The sequence below is a fragment of the Phoxinus phoxinus genome, assembly GCF_949152265.1.
Source record: "Phoxinus phoxinus genome assembly, chromosome: 14".
Lineage (NCBI taxonomy): Eukaryota > Metazoa > Chordata > Actinopteri > Cypriniformes > Leuciscidae > Phoxinus > Phoxinus phoxinus.
This window is the reverse complement of record NC_136889.1, coordinates 19,376,575-19,395,899: the sequence shown is the minus strand read 5'-3', so window position 1 is coordinate 19,395,899 and position 19,325 is coordinate 19,376,575. Positions and strand designations below refer to the sequence as shown.

At 38.5% G+C, this 19,325-nt stretch overlaps 1 protein-coding gene across 1 annotated transcript in view; it reads right to left on the bottom strand.

Annotated features, from left to right (window-relative positions):
• Positions 1-19,325, bottom strand: part of macrod2 (mono-ADP ribosylhydrolase 2) — a 531,158-nt gene that overhangs the window by 375,132 nt on the left and 136,701 nt on the right. The window contains exon 4 of the mRNA XM_079635368.1: positions 15,368-15,397. Coding sequence (XP_079491494.1) covers positions 15,368-15,397 — 30 coding nt within the window. The remainder of the gene's footprint in view (positions 1-15,367; positions 15,398-19,325) is intronic.

Below are 19,325 nucleotides of genomic sequence, written 5' to 3'. Positions count from 1 at the left end.
GATGAAAGCGAGATGCAGGGCCAAACCAGGCACAGCCCACCTCCTATTCACACAGCAGTTTGCAGAACCAGTATTTTTATAATGCAACAGCTTCCCTGTGCAATTCTGTTCACGGTACTCAACTGGGATAATAGTCACAATTCTTGTGTGTTTAATTTCACATTGTAACTAAAGACTACATTTGCATTTTATGCAGAAAATACCAATGCTTGAAAGGCAGCAAAATAACGGTGTCAAAGTATTAAGAAACTTTGGCCTGGTTTCACAAACAGGGCTTAGATTAAGCCATGATTAGGCTGTAGTTATTTTTTTTTTGCATTTAAGTAGCTTTTACAAACATGCCTTGGAAGAAAACATTACTGGTGTGCATCTTGAGACAAAATATTTAGCAATGACATATTTTAAGATGTCAGTCAAAGTTACTTTCAGTTAGAACAGCTGAAACATGCATTTTAGTCTCGGACTAGGCTAAAACCTGGTCTGTAAAACCGGGGGTTAATATTATGGTTTAAGCTGTGTGTAAAGGAAAGGTTACATCAAAGCCCATTGATGCATAGCGGGCATCTTGTTTGTCTACTGTGTATAAGAATATTTGAAGAAAAGAGCCAAAAAAGGTTAAATAGATGCAATAAAGAAGGCCAAACTAAATTCAGTATGCAAATATTGTGATTATTATCGCATCCTTAAATGTTGTGCCAGATCACATCAATACAATTCAATGGACGAGTTTCACATCGCAATCTTACACCACATAATCTTAAGTTTCATAAATACAAACAAAAAAGCAAAACGTAGGCTCCATCACTTAAAGTTAAATGAAGTCTATAACTTAAGCTATTCAAGCTCAATGATTGATTATTGACCAATTAATTGTCAGTCATTCATGATTACCAGATAAGATTTCTCATTACCATTTATCATAATATGACCATGATTTGTTTTTGTTACCATTTATGTTACTTTATTTAGTCTGAAAAAAAAAGCTCACAAAAACGCAATCTACCCAATGAAATATTACAGAGCTGAGCATAACTTAATAATAGTCTGAAAGTCACAAATCACAGAAATGTTAACATGCCTGATCAATACAGGACTGCCTAGCAAGTAATTAGATACGTGCCCATAGGCATTTATTATTTCATAAACTGATTTTTTTAAAAGTAGGATATTTAAAGTATGTATATTTGGTGGCCAATAAATGAGGAAAAACTGAAGGGGACAGATGCACAGATATTACCCAGAGGTTTGCCCGTTCATAGCTCAAAAACTTAATGGAGTTTCTTTTTCTTAGATGTTACTCTTAAAATTCCATTAGAAAAATTAAAATTGACCTTTTAAAAAAAAAATGTTTTTGAAATATGTCGTACAATGTCACCTGAAAAGTCAGAAGTTCAAAGTTTTAAAAAAAGTTACAAATACAGCAGTGCACGGTCAACAATTAAAATAAATTGTTTGATGGCTCAATGTAAAAATGCATATCTCTACTCCATTATATGATTAAGACTTATCAATGGAAAAAAAAAACTCTATTATCTGGCATTAGAAGTGTCATTATTATTCACCCCATTAAGTGCTAGCTCTACAAACACAAACTGCAGCAGTTGAAGGAGCAGAGAACCCGGTCTTAATTAGCTCATATTAATCTCATCTTTCCCCTTTAAAACTACTTTTCATTTCAAATTTGTTCTACTGAGAGAATCAAATAAATGGTCAGAAACTATTTTATTTTCTTAGCTACAGTATGAGGAACATGAAGAGAAATTGTCTTTATTGTTTTCTTTGGCCATTGGGATCCAGACACTATTTGAAGGCCTTTAATGGTCTGAACGATAAGGTTCCTGGTGACTGACAAATTAAAACAGCCACTCTGGAAATGTAATGAATATAAATCTAATTTATGGAGAATATTTCAGTGAGCGTTCTCCCCATTTCTTTCTCCATTTCGCAGTTCACAGAGCGGACTGTTTACAGATACTGAGAGATAAGAGCCAATTAGGACTAAGAGGTGCAGATATTATTGTTGAAGAAAATTTCTCTTCTGCTAATATCTCTTCTTTGGCTCATAAATCCCATCACCTCCCAAAAATCCCTGTTTCCTCCTCCCGACTGGCCATCGCCGCTTCATTCCTCACAAAATCAGTTTCTCAGGCCTACTTTTCCACCCTGCCTAAGATAACATCTGTCACAGTTAGCTTCCCACTTCGCAATGTTATAATAACCAACTTCCTTAGTGCTTCTTTCCTGTGTATCTTGCTTTTCCTGCCTCCTCTTCTCACTTCCTCTTTATTCCCTTATCATATCGCTCTCTTTCTAAACACCTGTACCTTTCATACTAGAGCATCCAGGGTGTCTCAGAGTCCTCCAATTACTCACAGTTGTGAAAGTAATTCAACAATAATTCAAACATTTATTTTTGAATGAACTGTTCTATTAGGTATGCACTGGCTCATTTAGTTAAACAGTTTGCACAACTTAGTTTGTGCAGACTAAATCAGTATAATTACTGACCGATTGTCTATATGCAAGTTTAAGCGTTATTTAAATTAATTATATTTTAATTAAAACATTTTATTAATCGATCAGTAATTGTACTGGTTTCAGACAAAGCCAGAAGTGCACATGCTTCATTCCAAGAGGAAAATCACTAAAAGTAAATTATAACTTGCATTTCAGGGAGTTTATTCAGGTATGGATTTCTGAAAAAAATCGAGTCTTGACTTGTAAAACAATTTATTAAAAGAACCAGAAACTATACTAGTGTATTTGATCCACTAAAAAGAACCAGATCATAAGTAACCTTTTAGTATACTGTATACTTTTGATCCACTATAAAATAAGATACATTTATTCATGAATTGGTCTACACAAGTTGCATTGTATGTAATTTCTTTAGAAATTGGACTGCATTACTTGTGCTGTATGTTTGTTTTTGCGCATGTACCGGTACTAGAATTAAGCATTAACTCACATTTATGTCAAGTCAAGTCACTTTTATTTATTTAGCTCTTTTTACAATACAGATTGTTTCAAAGCAGCTTTACAGTGATAACCGGAAAATGTTGTTTCGGGTGCACAGCAGATCTAGAAGAAAACCGTGTCATACTGCAGAAAAAAGTAAGTCCAGTGATGGTAAGTTGTTGTTGAATTTTTTTAAAATTAATTTTACTCCATTTATCTATTCAGCCGCTCTGGAGAAGACATAACTAATCTGGACGATGACATCACTAATACAATAGTGTCAATGCAGGCAGATCAATAATATTGTGGAATATTAAGTGTCCCCAACTAAGCAAGCCAAAAGCTAAAAGGTGAAAGTGGCATGGAACTAAAACTACATCAGGTGACAGAATGGAGAAAAAAACCTTAGGAGAAATCAAGCTCAGTTGGGGGCCAGTTCTCCTCTGGCCAACGAACGAACAGTGTATGATTATGATTCAGGCAGCATTACAGGTCAGAAGTCAGCCATCCACACTACTGCATTTTTGTTTGGAAACGGAGACCTTTTTCTACGTTTGCACCTCCCGTCCAGTCTACAACGGCAAAAACGAAGATCTAAAACGGAGAAGTTTAGAAACGTTCTGACCCCGTTTTGAGTTTTGAATCTCCGGAGTGCGTTTTAGTGAAGACGGTCAAAACAGAGGACTTTACAAACGATGACGCAGAGGCTCACGCTCGGCTCTATGATTGGGTGTCATCAGTCATGGCGTATTCTTCCCTGATTCGTCAGCCACCCATCACATGACCCGTCCCCGGGAAGAAAACATCCAAAAACAGCCTGGTTAGTGACTGCAACATGGATAATGAATTACAAGCGTTACTGACATTGATGTCTTTGCTAGCAGCTGTTGTGCAAGTAAATTCTGCATTTTACAATGCTATAACTGCCTACATGCGCCTGTTTACACACCGGCACGTGCATGCCCAGTGTTTGTGAATGGTCAAGTGATCCGCGTTTTCAGTCGTTTTAATGTGGACGGAGATCAATTCTAATACGCAGCTAAAACGCTGGTGTGGACGGAGATCGTATTCGTTTTAATTATCCGTTTCTAAACTAAAACGCAGTAGTGTGGATGAGGCCTCAGATTGAATCAGGACATTCAGAATACTAATCCAGTTCCATCTGGTTTAAGATCAGATTCATCACACCGGGATGGAGACGGGTTTGTTGAGGATCAGTGCCAGTGGCTGTCGTGTTGATGAGACCTTCACAGGGGAGTCTAGTTGACACAATCTCTGCTGACAATTCAGGGAAACGTTGTGGTCGTGTCTAGGTGCAGATCCACCATCTGATCTGGATACGGCCCGGATCCGGCTGACTACAACATGCATTGTGGTCGTGTCTGGGCACAGGTCCACCATATGATCTGAATACGGCCCGCATCCGGCTGACTACAGTAATCCTCGGGATAAACAGAGACTAATATCAGCGTAGATGCCATTCTTCTTATGATGTATGAGTACATCGGGTGTTATAGGAACTGTTCCCGGTTCAGGCTGACTTAGTTTATGCAGCCTAACAATCATTTAACTGATTTGAATAATAGAAATGTATAATTTTTGTTGTGATACACACTCTTTTTTAAAACTCGTCACATTCAATTTGGAATGCAAATCTGGACTGCAAATCTGGACTGCATCACATTTACAACTCAAGTAAAATATGCTTATTCTGCTGTGATGCTATACAGTTAGCCAGGGAGGCTTAGATTTGGGAAGAGAGTTGAGATTCAGTCATTTTACATACACAAAACACAGGAGTCCAGTCTCACAGTTTCTTCCTCAGTGTCACCTATTATCCCTGGGAGACCCACACAGACACGGGTGTATGTGCACGTGTGTAAAATGTCGGCCCCAGACAGGAGGGCTGGCAGTACCGTGGGGTTAACGGCATGAATGAATTCATTCTGCCCTGTGGGAGCTGTCTCTGTTTTGCTTGAGTGACATTCTCTAGACAGATGCGGCATTCTCCAGGACAGCCTTCACCAGCTGAATATCCAGAAGGAAAGATGCTCTCTCTTGCTTCGGTAACAGAGGAAAGAGAGAGAGAGAGAGAGAGAGAGAGAGAGAGAGAGAGAGAGAGAGAGAGAGAGAGAGAGAGAGAGAGAGAGAGAGAGAGAGAGAGAGAGAGAGAGAGAGAGAGAGAGAGAGAGAGAGAGAGAGAGGAGAGAGAGAGAGAGAGAGAGAGAGAGAGAAGAGAGAGAGAGAGAGAGAGAGAGAGAGAGAGAGAGAGAGAGAAGGGAGAGAGAGAGGAGAGAGAGAGAGAGGGGGGAAAAAAAGATGACAGCTTCTCTCTGGAGCTCCTCTTTTCTCCTCAGCTCCATCTCAGGGCAGAAACACGGCATTTGTTGGCGAGAGCACAACCTGACAGATAGCGCTAACTAGCACAGCCTCTTGAGACACACCGAAAGGCTGACAGTCAGTTACGGTTTGTCTAAAGGGCACGACTCCTGGTCTGCGTGTGCTTATTGGAGGTGCCAAGAGTGTCACCCACAACCCCCTTTCATTGCCCAGAACCCCCAAACCCCAATTTCTCCTTCTGTATTGCATTGCTAATAATCACACACAGACAAATATAACAGATGCTGTATAAAAAATAAAAAATATTTTTTTTGAGAAAATAAATATGCACTTTTACCATGAGTCAGACTGTGTAAATACCAAGGGTCTTGGAATATATTTCTTCATGGGCCTTTGTCCTAGGAAGCTAGGAACTTTTTTTAGACCATTTTGACTGTGAAAGTACAAAGGCTGTAATTATGACAGAAGAATGGACATTTTGACTTGAAACACGATTGTGATGTTGTGTGTCCATGTGAACCTAAGTACATGCACACATGCATGCAAGCAATAGTTCACACTCACAACTAATTGCTTCCTATGGATGCTGGCATTTTACAAGACTGGGGTTGCGGAGTTTCAGTGAAAGCTAATGTTTTCTTTTGTACTGCCGTCATTAAGAGCGTCCAAATACATCCCTTCAGTGATCCCAGCCTCCCTCCTATGTGGATAATGTGGTCTGCTTCACACTTCACTTGAGAATTGTCTTTAGTAAATTTCATTTAAAATTGAATTAATTTGTAGTAATTACTAAAACCTTCTAAGTCTGTTGATTTTAGAGAAAGTATCCTGCTTCATACTCCATAGCTCTGTGGCTAACTCTAGCCCATTAAAAGCTAATAGTACTGAACCTAATTGTTTTTGTCCCAAATCTACTTAATCCCATGCTTGAGTTAATGCTTTGTGCACCAGAAGAGCTAATGCTCATCTTGGTGATAAAGATCACATAAATGCTCTGTGAGTATATGGGCACATCAGATTGGCCTTATCTATTAGCCACCAGCAGGTGATTATCTTCTGATTATGGTGTTAAATTCATTCCAGGTGAACATGCATTCAAATAAATAATATTGATAACAAATTAAAGTTTCTTTGATGGTGTATACACAAGGGTTTAATTGCAAATAAACCTCCATGGCCGGGCAAACATACTAAGTGAAAGTCCAAATTTTAAACAAAAGAGCACCAAAAATGCTATTATATAGGTTATTTTGATAAGCTTTTTATTCACTGTACAATCTGGTAATGGTTTGATCAATTAAATTAGGAATATTTTTCTTCTCATCATTTCATATTGTTGACAGAATTTTAATTGTGTTACCTTGACTTTCTTAAAAATAATCTTGAATCCACATTTAAAGAACCATATCAAGGTGATATTAATTTGACCCCTTCACACACATATTGACCCCTCTGTCGTATACCCCTCTTTAAAAAAACACCCTTATGTCACCACTAATTAATTGGCTAAATACCTCAAAACTCTTTCTCATACAATATTACTGAAACATCACTGAAATGTGTTTCCCTTGTGGAAAACACTTCTTGGAGTGATGGAAAAAGGCCCAATCGGATTGAATTATTTTACTCTGTCCATTTACTGTGTTAAAAGCAGCCACTGATTTGAAAGATCAATCTAGCGTTAAAGGGATCATGGGTGACTTGAATGCTAGGTCTGTAAGTGGCCTGTTGGTGAGACTATGGTGCTCTTGTGGGGACTGTTCCTCGTTGCTCCTAAAACTGTCAGGATGAATTTTGTCCACAGCCCAGGGCTAAAGGATGCAAAAACTGACCAATGAGTAAACTGACAGGACGACTCATCCTCCAAACAAGTATGACTCCCAGTGGGCAAAGCCAGCGAGGCTCAGCGACCGCAGCACCAAACACGAGGGGTTTCCAGACCCAAATGCAAAGTGACATTCAGAAAGGGAATGTTTGGCTTTGTCTGAAATTTCAGCGATTGACCCAGAATAATGCGTAAGGGGAGGGAGGACGTCCTCACTCCTGCGCTTGACTTTTCTGATGCGTCACTGAGGAGCGATGATCACAACTTTTTTCGACCAGTTTCTCAAAACATATTTGATGACATGTTAAAACACCTATGAGTCACACTTTGAAAGGCTTTGAAACCTGTTACCTGGAGTCATGAGGATCTCTTCCTCAAATAATATGTTTTTATGGGTCACACAGAAGGTAGATACTCCCTCAAGGATATTTTCTCCACAAGCATAGACATAAAATTATAGATAGCTATGACAGTTTTTTCTCTAGTGTTTTAGGTGTCTAATAACAGAGCAAATAACAGATTTACACATTTGAGACGCAAAGACATACACACATCAGCACTGAAAGGGTGCGTAACAAAAATGCAAACATAAGAAATAAGATGAGAAACAAAAAAAAAAAACTGTATATACTGTTGGAATATATCAAACAAATGACTCAGGCTTTCCAAAAACATCATTACTTGGATCATGATTTCCTGGGATCATGACTGTTTACTGTGAATGTGTGAAGGGAAAACCATTTACAAGCCCCAACAGGGTTATTCCCATGGGAATGAAGGGCTCCAGTGAAGTAGTTTGTTCAGGTGTTTACTGGAAGATGTAAGCTGCACGGGAATGTCAGAGTGTCTGTTTACATTTACTCTAAAAGGCTAAACACTGCACATCCACAACTGTTGGATCGTGCAATCCCCCCCCAAAAAGAAACTGCACCTGTAACCAGTAAATAGTTAGGATTTCAATAATATTTTTTTTTTTCCTCCACTAAATGAAAGGGTTCAGGAGTAATGCATTTAGGTGTACAGACAGTAATTTGCTGGTAAAAGTTAAAACACTTTCCTGGCATCGTGCACACAGGCAGAGCCCAAGCGATGCCATTGACTAACTAATGGCATGGTTGCCGATGGGGATGGGATGACAGTGGGGAGATTTATGTGTGGAGACACAGATGAATGATTCATCATTTCTAGGGAACAGTGATTCGAACACTGAGCCCAGCATGGACGGCAGAATCCACACACTTTAATCGAGATGTGACAGTAGACCTGCCACCTTGTCCCGACACCTGCATTAATGTGTCCTTTATGAAGCTTTTGGTGGGATGGGGAGTAACTGCCTTGGAATATTTTGCTAATACAGTCATTTATTTGTTCATCTTTATATATGTATAGTGGTATTTGCTGAGGTATTCCTTATATTTGCCAAATGATGTATCCAGCATTGCTTACATTATAGGAGGAACATGAGCCATATCAAGGAACTAGAATATCTGAAAATATGACTTGAGGGTGGCCTATTCAACCTAGCAAGTATTCATAATACCCTAGCAACTACATAACGAATAGAAAAGAGAAGGAAAAAAACAAAACACTCAGAAAACCATTACAATTACACACAGTATGAACACTCTAGCAACGGCCCACCACAACAACCTAACATTATGGCAGTGACATTTACATGGACAAGCACATTAATGTTTTCATCAAATGTAAAAAAGTAATAGTAGTAATAATAGTAATAATAATAAATATACAGTACGTGTTTTTTATTTACAATTTTCAACATTTATTTTTATTATTATTATATTATTATACATACCATTTTATTACATTCTTAGAGACCTCCAAGAGACCCCATAACACATCAACACATCTAAATATAGAGCTCAATAAAGTAGCCCAAAAACTAATGGTGTGATAATTTCCTATCAATTAGTCCATCCATCACTGCTGATTGGGCCAGAGTGCGAGAGCAGAGTCTATTTCAGGATCGCTCCTACAAAAACATGTGAACAAGCATGCAGTGAGGGATTATGGGTGAAACTCCACCATCCAAAAGAATACACATTCATGTGCTTGTGTAACAAGCATCTCTATCAAAGAGTAAAATGACCTTGTTGAGATCCATTAGATCCACATGCTGCCGTTCGCCTTTTGTCCCAACTCTTACCAAAACATCCTCCACATGTGGCTGTCAAAAGGACGGGTTTTGCATCATTTCAGGCTTTAATTCGAGCATGGATGTGGTTGTAACTAAAGTGGCAGGTGTGATGCTTTTGTTCCAGTGCCTGTGAGCTCAACATGGATGAGAGCAGGTGCACGGATGAAACCGTTTTAAGCACTGATGTATTAGCTACCAAGCAATGCTGAGGTAACCTGAAGATGAAGTCTGATTCATGATGTTCTGTATTAATAGCAAAGATGAAAGGATGGGTGAAATGTGCAAGGACAGAGACAGTCGATCTGAAAAACTGAAAAACCCGAGGCTGGTTGCATTTAGCACCAGATCAAAACATTTAAGGGACAGTTTTTTCAAACGTGTACAATCTAAACTGCCCTTTGAAAACGATGTTCATGCTGAGAGAGACTGTCTCAAATCCTCCATCCTTCCAACCATTACTCAGAGTATGTGAGTGGAGTGAAATGACAGACATTCCTCTCCCCCCCAACGTTACTTAAAGCATTCTCAAATCACTAGGTCCAAATCCACTTCGGGCCTTCTATTTCACGGTTAGGTGAGAAGTTATCTTAAACAAAAATGTATCATTATCATATGATTTTTTTTTTTATCATTGTCCATTTTTAGATATTTCCATATGCAAAAGGCACACATCCTCAACACGTCGTCTATTTGAATTTTAAAAATAGTCTACCCAGTAGTGAATAGATTGCACAACTGGGGTTTTGGCCAAACAATTATTTTAAAATCCAACTAAAGCAAACCCTTCAGGTGTGATCATAAACATAATCTTTGAAATTAAGCTGAATGTACAGCTGGTATAGGCTCCGTGGAGATATGTGATGAAACAATAACAACATGTGTTGAATGTGACCAAAATAGAAGCTCTATACAGTATGTGTCTTGCAGCCAATTTGCAAAACATACTGTACACATCCATTCCACACACATGAATTCACATACTAAAAGAATATGCAAATCCCAACATGGCACTTGTGCAAACCGTCAGGTATCAATAGGCTGCTTTAAGTGTGAAAAAGCAATTTAAAAAGCTATCCAATGGTTGTGTTCTGTCAATGGAGTCACTTTCACCCCCTCAAAAAAAATAAAAACCCATAATGCCCGCAGGCTAACGGATGTTGCTGGCAACACACACTGTCTTAATTGCTTTTTGCAAGGTCAAGCGACCTACTGCTCCACAGCTCAGAATAAGGAGACATAATTCAAGTATGGAACATGACATGTTCTAATTCCAGCAAGGAGAATCTCGAACTTCACTGGAACACATTACGGTCATACGCACATTTGGAAATAATGAGATAAATAGACTTGAATGGACATTTTTTTAAAATGTACAGTAAATTACATTTTAAAAATATATAATGCAGTGTTTCATTCATATATGGAAATTGTATATTCCACATGATTTACTTATAAAATGTCATGTGCCGAAACCTCACCTAAAATGCTGTGATAGGTCTGGGTGGTCTAATTTAAACCTCAGTGCTAAACAGGCAAATCATTTTAATCAGAATGTAAACGGGCCAATATCCCCTCTGAATGAAGATATCAAAGTTCTCTCAGCTACAGAAGATTAGTAGCAAAGAAAAAAGCAAAACCATCATGTTCTACACCAACAACCAGACTGATAGACATCAGGACTTATTTATATCAGACGTAGCCTATCAGGAATCAATCAACATCCAGCAAACTAAACAACCCCAAACAACTGTTGTTATTAACTAATCAGTAGCATCTCTAAACTGCCTCATTTACTAGAAAGCAAATATCAAAATATTGCGATCAGTTATGAAGTCGAACAAATTAATTTAATTACTATGATTACAAAATTTAAGCTAGAAATTATAGTAGCTATAAAGTATCATTACATTCAACCTAATAATTGTTATTATTGAGATCGTTTAGATTAAGGAAAAATACAAGATTTAAACATGTCTATTTCAAAACTAAGTGTAAAGATTGTGCCTTGCTGACCACACCAATTTGATTTTTGACTGAGTTTGTTGTGTGTTGTATTTGTGGCTCAAGAACAGGAAATCACTCGACCACAGCAATGAAACCCTGTGAGGGTCAAAAACTGGGTGGAATGCTAGTGCGCTAAAGCCTAAACCGGCAAAGCAGTTTACAAGAACAATTAAATAACTGTGACCTTTTTCCCCACCCAGAGTTCAAAGCCCGATGCAGTAGAAACTTTCCCTTCTATTTACATTAAAGAGTCAGCTTTTCTGTCAGATCTTAGGTCATTAGAAAGCAAAACAAGAAAAACTTCAAGAGATAAAATAAAGCCTGTTTCTTTCTTTCTTAAGAGTAGCAAGTAAGATGAACTTGTCACAGATGGAGGTCCTCACCTCGATAAACGATAAGCGGTAGAAAGGGGGGAGAAAAGAAAACACGTTTGTGTATCTGCCGCCCCACTGCTGATATTGTAGGGTCAAGAGATAAAGCCACCCAGGACATTCACAAGTGAGAAAGAAATGAAGAGCTTTGTCTCGAGTGAAATAGGAGAGACCGTTAAAAAAGGGGGAGGGGAGAGGGAGAAAAGTCACCTTAGATTGAAGTCTCAAAGTATGGGTGTAACGATTCACTCCTTTCCTCGATGCATCAATTACAAATCCTGACGATGCATATCGATCAGGATCGATGTATCGATCTTGAAACATGTATTTTGAATCGTGAATCGTAGATTCCGGTCAATAATCGATTTTAAAATGCTAAGAATCGAATTTATCGCGATTCTATAGCGATTCAGTGCTTTAGAATACATAAACATTAAACTATTACATGCGGGAATTAATGGAGATGTTGTGCGCCGTCATTCGAGCCCTCACAGCTCTCCTTCAGAGCCACGTGGTGCACTCTATACCGCCTTTCACTGGATTGCGCACGCGCTCTGTCCGTAGCTCTCGTTGACATTTTTGAGCAGCCCATGTTTGAGCTTTCCTCAGGACGGCCCCTGCTATTCAGATGAGTAGATGACAGGACTATGGATGTCTCGGTAAAGAGCTGAGTCAAACCGCTCAAGCCATTGATAAAGCTGCCAAGTCATTGTGTGGTCACATACTGTTGAAATAAAACGCTTTCATTGGGTGGAAACGCCACCATTTTTTTTTAAATAAGAAAGTATTACGGAAATGTGTCACATCACTGACATTACCTGAGCAGAGAAGTAAAACCCTGCTTATTCAAAAGGTGTGCATTTATTACATGGATGGAGCAAACACAATGCAAGTGTCTAAAACGAATATTACGCAGAGTTTCGATAAATGATAAATGAAATTTAACTTAAATGTTGTTAAACTGAATTAACAGGACTCAAATAAGTGCACGCGTTTATCAATCAATCTATCAATCAGATGTGTACTAAAGTTGCGTTCGTAATTATAGCAACAGTAGACACCCGGTGCGTTTTCTTTCAGAATAACCATAAGGAAAATGTTCTGTATAAAGAGTACAAAAAGGGCTTTTCTTACTATTCCATGAAGAAAAGTTAGTTTAGGATTAGTTGGGAAAGTGCATGATATTCTAGGGTAGTCTTTCCACAGAAACATTGTATACCTGGAACACTTTAATAAGGTTGTGTGGCCATTTACACTATACTACACAATAATTAACATGAACTAACACTACTTTTAGTCTTTAAAAATGTTGGCTCATGTAAATTTCTACAAATATAAAAATAAAGTTATGTACCTGTAGAACTAACATTAAGAACTAACACGAACTAACATCAACAATGGACAAAGGGTTTTGTTTATTTTTTGCCCCCATTCTCGGATCCCCTGAAGGCCATTGTGTAATACGCACACTGACTAAGACACATTGGAGGAAGTGTTTAAATAATCCTCTGAATGCATATTAAAAAATGCAGCATAGAATCATTAATGGAATTGCATAGAATTTTAATGTGAATCGTCTTGAATCAAATCGTTCTAGAATCGTAAACCTATGAATCGAATTGATTCGCTGTCTAACCAAAGATTCACAGCCCTATCTCAAAGATAAAGGCCAAAGATCGCTTTTCAGAAGGCAAATACATTTGCATTTGTCTGCCTCTACAGCAAGACATTGATGAATGGTTTAACATCATCACACCATAGGCCCAGCTGAATGCCTGACACCAATCTACACGAAACGTAGTCACATCAAAAACAAATAGAACCCATAATAATTACAGATGCTGTCCATAGTGGATACAATATACAGATTAAATTGTTTTTTGTTTTTGTTTTTTTTTAAAAGCCTGTTCAATTTCTGACAAACTTGAGTCTTGAGTACCAACAACAGAAAAAATGGAAGAGTAAAAGTGTCCCGTTTAAACAGCTTGTTTGCATGCAGACTTTAAAAGGACCCCAGTGTCAGGAAGAAGAGGATAGTTTATTTTTAATGGCATCCCATATCGCATTAGAGATGTATTTGTTTTTTGGAATATTTGACTCCAGATTGTTTTGTAAACGAGACACAGTAATGGGGAGTTCGCTAAGAAACTTTTGTTGAAAGATAAAGTAGCCAACTGCACTGGGTCTGACAGCAGCTACATCGGAAATCATAAGTAAACAATTTCTCAGTAGTTTGTCTGTAAATGACAGTTTAATATGGATAATATTTTCAAAACACTTGTGCAATAAGGGATGTTGATACTTTTTCCCATGCAATGACATTAGCCAATCATAACAGTGGCAATCCCAAACTAGTGTTGCTGCTTCCCCCTGTTTTCAGAGTTTAACATGTGTTTTCTTATGCTGCCAGTCTTGGATTAGCATTTTCGTTTTCTTCTTTGACACTTTACCAAATGTCTTATAGTTACGGGTTAATTGGTTTTCTAGCACTCGCATCTGGAGATGGCAATTAGGGGAGACAATACTCTTGATATGGGCTTTGATTAAACTCCCTTCTGTGCTGAACACGACAATGAGCTCTTTTTTTTTATCAGGGATGCAAGTTTTGTTTGCAGGCTGACATGTTTGGGGAAAAAACAACTCCAGATGCAATGCTAACAGGCATATTTCCTTTCACAGATCTTTTTCAGGTACAAAAATATTCCCACCGAGTGTTACATCAGCCTTCATTCACCTGCCGCTGCTGATGAACATCCTCTAATAGTCTCCCTGACACACACGCACGCACACACACCAATATCAAAAGCCAATTACAGCAAAATAATGAAGAAACCAAATTGCCCTCAAGACGTTTCGCATCGTGACAAATCAATAAAAGGACCATGATGACATACAACGAGGTGCCAATAAAGCACGGAGCCGCAGAAGCGTTTGACTCCCAGACGTGGGGGTCACACTGATTCACTGACAAGTGCTGTGGTAAGTAGTTTTGTCACAGACGTGTGACCTCTAACCTTAATCAGGCTTCTTCTTTTTTTTTTTGTTCGCCACTTCTCCAATCAGGGAAATCGGTCACAGTGGCTGATAAGGGTCTATTCTGGAGCTATGATGAAGAAAGACGGGGGTTTGTGGGCTTTTAGTACACATCAGATAACATAAGAACCACACTAAGGAGAGTGTGATGTGAGACGGATAGTGTATCACGAGTGGTAATCGTTTCCTCATGAGGGACCCAATCAAGCGTGGTCGGCTCCCGAGATGTGGCAGGGGAGAGGGACCCTCCCTGACACAGTGGCACAGATGGATAAACAATGGATAGTGCGAATGGGGGCACACGACTGACCTACATTCATTATCTGGGGACTAAACGGATTCCTCTGTAAAAGTGAGGTGTATCAAAATTCCAGTTGTAATTGGGTTGATTCATGACCCCACACCCCTGACACTTCTCTACCCCTTCTGCCATGTCTCGTGCTTTGTGTGTAATTACTTCAATCATGTCAAAGTGTTGTGCAGAAATGTTTCCAAATGAGGGCCTGGGTAGTGTTGCACCATCAACCGCCCACTCGGGCAACTCCAGACATGGTTGGACACCTCAGACTCCATCTGCCAGTGGACGGCGATACGTTTTCAGCTGTAGAATCCATGGAGAAACCACCTAACATCTAAAAATGATGTCACAATGAAAACATAGTAAGATAAGACACTTACCTCCTCCACCACCGAGCAGAGAAGAGTTTGCTGTAGAGGAAACAAAAGAGAGAAAAACAACATGAGTGTCTGAATTAAAGAATACATTCAAAAGAGCACTTTACCTCAAAGCAGAGCACACTATTATTCAGATGAGAGCTAACAGAGATGTAGAACCTGAAGGTCAAGAACACTCCAAAGCCAGACGTTTGCACTGAATAGAGGTTCTAGGCACCAGTAAGCTGGCAGCCGTACTGCAGAATGCTATGATTACACTTCTAAATGAACGCCATTGAGCGCTAAGCGCCTAGGCTGCGTGTTTTCTGTCAGGGCAGAGTGGGCTACACGTAGAGCTGCTGCGGTGAGTTTAAGCAGAAGCGGCGGGGGCCCGGGTGTTTCTTTGATGCCATGTTTCTGATCTCAGATAGTGCAGTGGGCCTGGGGTCGAGGCCTGTCTAAGAAACCTCTCCTGCCGCCCGGATAAGAGTGCTAAAAACAGACTGAGTCAAACTATATTCCACTCCTCTTTACTTTAATGTGTGGCTGATTGTTCTATTTGAGTGTGGCACCACAACCCAGAGTTACACCCTTTCTCTGCTATTCTACAAGTGGTAAGCTAACAAGTGGTTTCATTAGAGAAAAAAAGAAGGGTAACAAACAAAATACAAAATCTTATAATGATAAAAAGTAGTCCAATTATTACAATTTGAAAAGGTATAAGACACTTAATCTATAGCTACCCAAAGTCACACACACACACACACACACACACACACACACACACACACGTGTATAAGTGTGTGCGAGTGTTCATACATATATACATACACACCCATAGTCTATATATATTTTATTACATTTTTAATGAAAACTAATTTTAAATTATACATCAAATATCTGCACTGCTCAGAAAGAATGCTATACATCAGCATTTTAACAGCATAGAAAGGTCCTAACAGTGCGACTGTGTGCTTCTGTCTGAGCTTCCCAACAACGACAGAACGGCATTTCATATCCCAGTGGGGTACGCTGAGAAAGTTGAGAATAATGACCCACGAGGGCCATTTTATTTTTACTTTCTTAAATGTTTCTATCCCTTTGTGAAGCAAGTCTCTCTGTGGGATTCTTTTGATCTCTCTTCCCCTCGCTCCTGCTCTTTTTCTTGGAGAATACGCGTCTAGGTAAGCATGAAAAAAACCTGCTACCTCCACTGAGATCGACAACAAGACTAACCCCTCAGCAACTGATATCAAGGGAGACATTAAAACCTTCAAAATGGATGGGGACTTTTCCTTAACAATCTCTTATCATAAGACAGCGAGCAGGAGAACAAACGGAGAACAGCTGCTGTGTAGAAGTAAAAGAGAAAACGTGTGCACTTTCAGAAGAATATCCCAGTGCTGCTGTGCTGTGGAACTGGCTACTCGCAGTATGATCCAAAAAGTGACAGGAAGTCCAAACAGGCCACAGTCAAAATCTAAACAGAAATCCACACAAGAGGAAGAATTGTGCCATATTGCAGTTTGATAAAGGTATTAATCATAAAACACATTAGCTCACTGTCTTTTTGTTCTACATTTAATCAATCAGATACAATAAGAAAATAGTCATGGCTAAAAGTAGTGATCAACCGTTATGGTCATATTAATCAAAATGTGAATAAATGTATATACAATACCAGTTGAATTTGAATATTAAGCAGCACAAATGTTTTCAACAATAATAATAAGAAATGTTTCTTGAGCATCAAATCAGCATATTCGAATGATTTCTGCAGAAGGATCATGTGACACTGAAGACTTGAATAACGGGTGCTGGAATTTCAGCTTTGCCATCACAGGAATAATTAATAGTAACTAATAATTAATAAAATAAATGTGAAAATATGCTAAATGTATTTTAAATTGTAATGCTATTTCACAAATTGCTAGTTTACTGTATTTATTATCAAATAAATGTAGCCTTGGTGAGCATAAGAAACATAAAGATTTGGTTTTAATTTCTTACTGTTAAAACCTATGGCTGTCAACAAAATATTATATCATAATTAATCTCTAGTCTTTAGAAAGCAGAATGACAAAATAAACCATAATAGGCTAAGATTAAACTTAGAAAACACATTTATTGATAATTTAATACAACTGACTGCCCTAAAAAAAAAAAAGTTTTTCTTTATAGCCTCACAAAAGTTGTCTGAATTTGAAAAATAAAAGAAGAAAAGAGAAACACAAGCAAACCACCAACACTGCCATGTCAATGCCAGAAAGCAGATAGGAAGACAACACATGCTACTTCCTGTGTCATCCTAGACCTTTGCTCCGCTTGGTGTCCACCCTTGATAAGACCACAACGCTCTACAGAAAAAAGACAAAGCTCCATCTGTACATGAAGTTTTTTTTTTCTGTCCTGTTCAGGTCATAAATCCCAGTCAAAGCTTCCTGCTCTCTCTTAGAGAACGGACGAGGGCCAGTAGGACTCACAGCGGTGGGCGTCCCACTAAGCTCGTAAATCTAACAATACAGAAACACCAAGATTGTGCTGGTCATTAGTTAGTGTCAGAAAACAACACCGACGCACGGCCTCCATGGTGACGACATCCTCACACATTCCCACACACACAATCACATCTTTCCTGTGTTTTTCCTTTTGCACTCAGGGTTCATATCAAAAGCAGCTAAAAGCTGCTCACACTTTCCAGTCAGGTCCATAGGGAAATAGTGCATGTCCCCCAGAAAAGAAAGAAACACCAGAGAAAGAGAGAAACATTCTGTATTAATATATCAAAGAGAATTCAGACATACAAAAACTTTTGGCAGACAGACAAAAAATGAAAACATGCGATAAAGACTGGAATATGTCTATATACAGCGGGCAAACAATGAAGTAATCATCATCTGTATATTAATTAATCAGATATCTTAAAGTATACGGATAATACAGGACAGTACATTTATTTTAGGGATATTCCCCTCTGAAGTGATTAGGCATCTTCAAACAACACATTTTCAAAATCACATGAATAATTGCACTAGTATTGAATCCTGTGTCTTGCAATATAGGTAAATCTCTCTTAGCTAAAGAAAAAAAAAGATGTTTGATCTCAATGGGAACTTCTGATAAAAAAAAAATAAAAAAAAATGAACGATAAGCACAACCCTTCAATAAAGAAACAAATAAAATAAACAATAATTAACTAAAACCCATAATGCTATCATTTTCTCTTTCCCATTTCGCACTATTCTCCACCATTTTGTCGCGTAAATTATGCAATTAATGTAGTGTTCATACTGAAAATGATATAATAAGTAATATACTGCAATTACCCAGATGATAATGATGATGAACCAAAAAAAAAGAGAGAAAAAAAGGTTTTAAATGCTGGATACTTTATGCACTCAAAATACATACAAGCTAGGTTTCAGAAGATGTGCAAACTCGGGGAACTTATAAATGTGAGTTGAAAACTGTACTTTACCATCACCTCACATTGTCTGCCTTGAGGCCCATGCAGGTATGCTTAATTTTCTCAACTCACAGTTGAGTGCGTGAGCCTTTCAAAGTATACTCCTATGGTCATGAGTGCAGAAAAACACTTTCGTGGCATGCGTACTATCTAGTGGACTTTGTTTTCTCGCCATGTACTGTTGTACTGTCCACGCAGACACAAAAACAGTATATCATTAATATATAATATATCATTTTTGGGCATTTGGACTAGGTTAGCCAATCTGCTAAAGACAGCAGTAACTAAACCAGAGGGTCCATTTTTAAAGACACTTAAACAATGAGCACATATTTGTAAAACAAATAAGGTGCGGTCAACATCTACTGTTTTGCTAATGAAATCCAGTCATTTCAATAGCGATCGGGAATTTTGTGTGAGAGCGAAAGATGCAGATTTCACAACAGGTTCAAGTTGGTAACGCAGATTTACAGAGTTGACCAAAAGAAAGCTGCTTGGTTTGCAAGTAACTTCTGT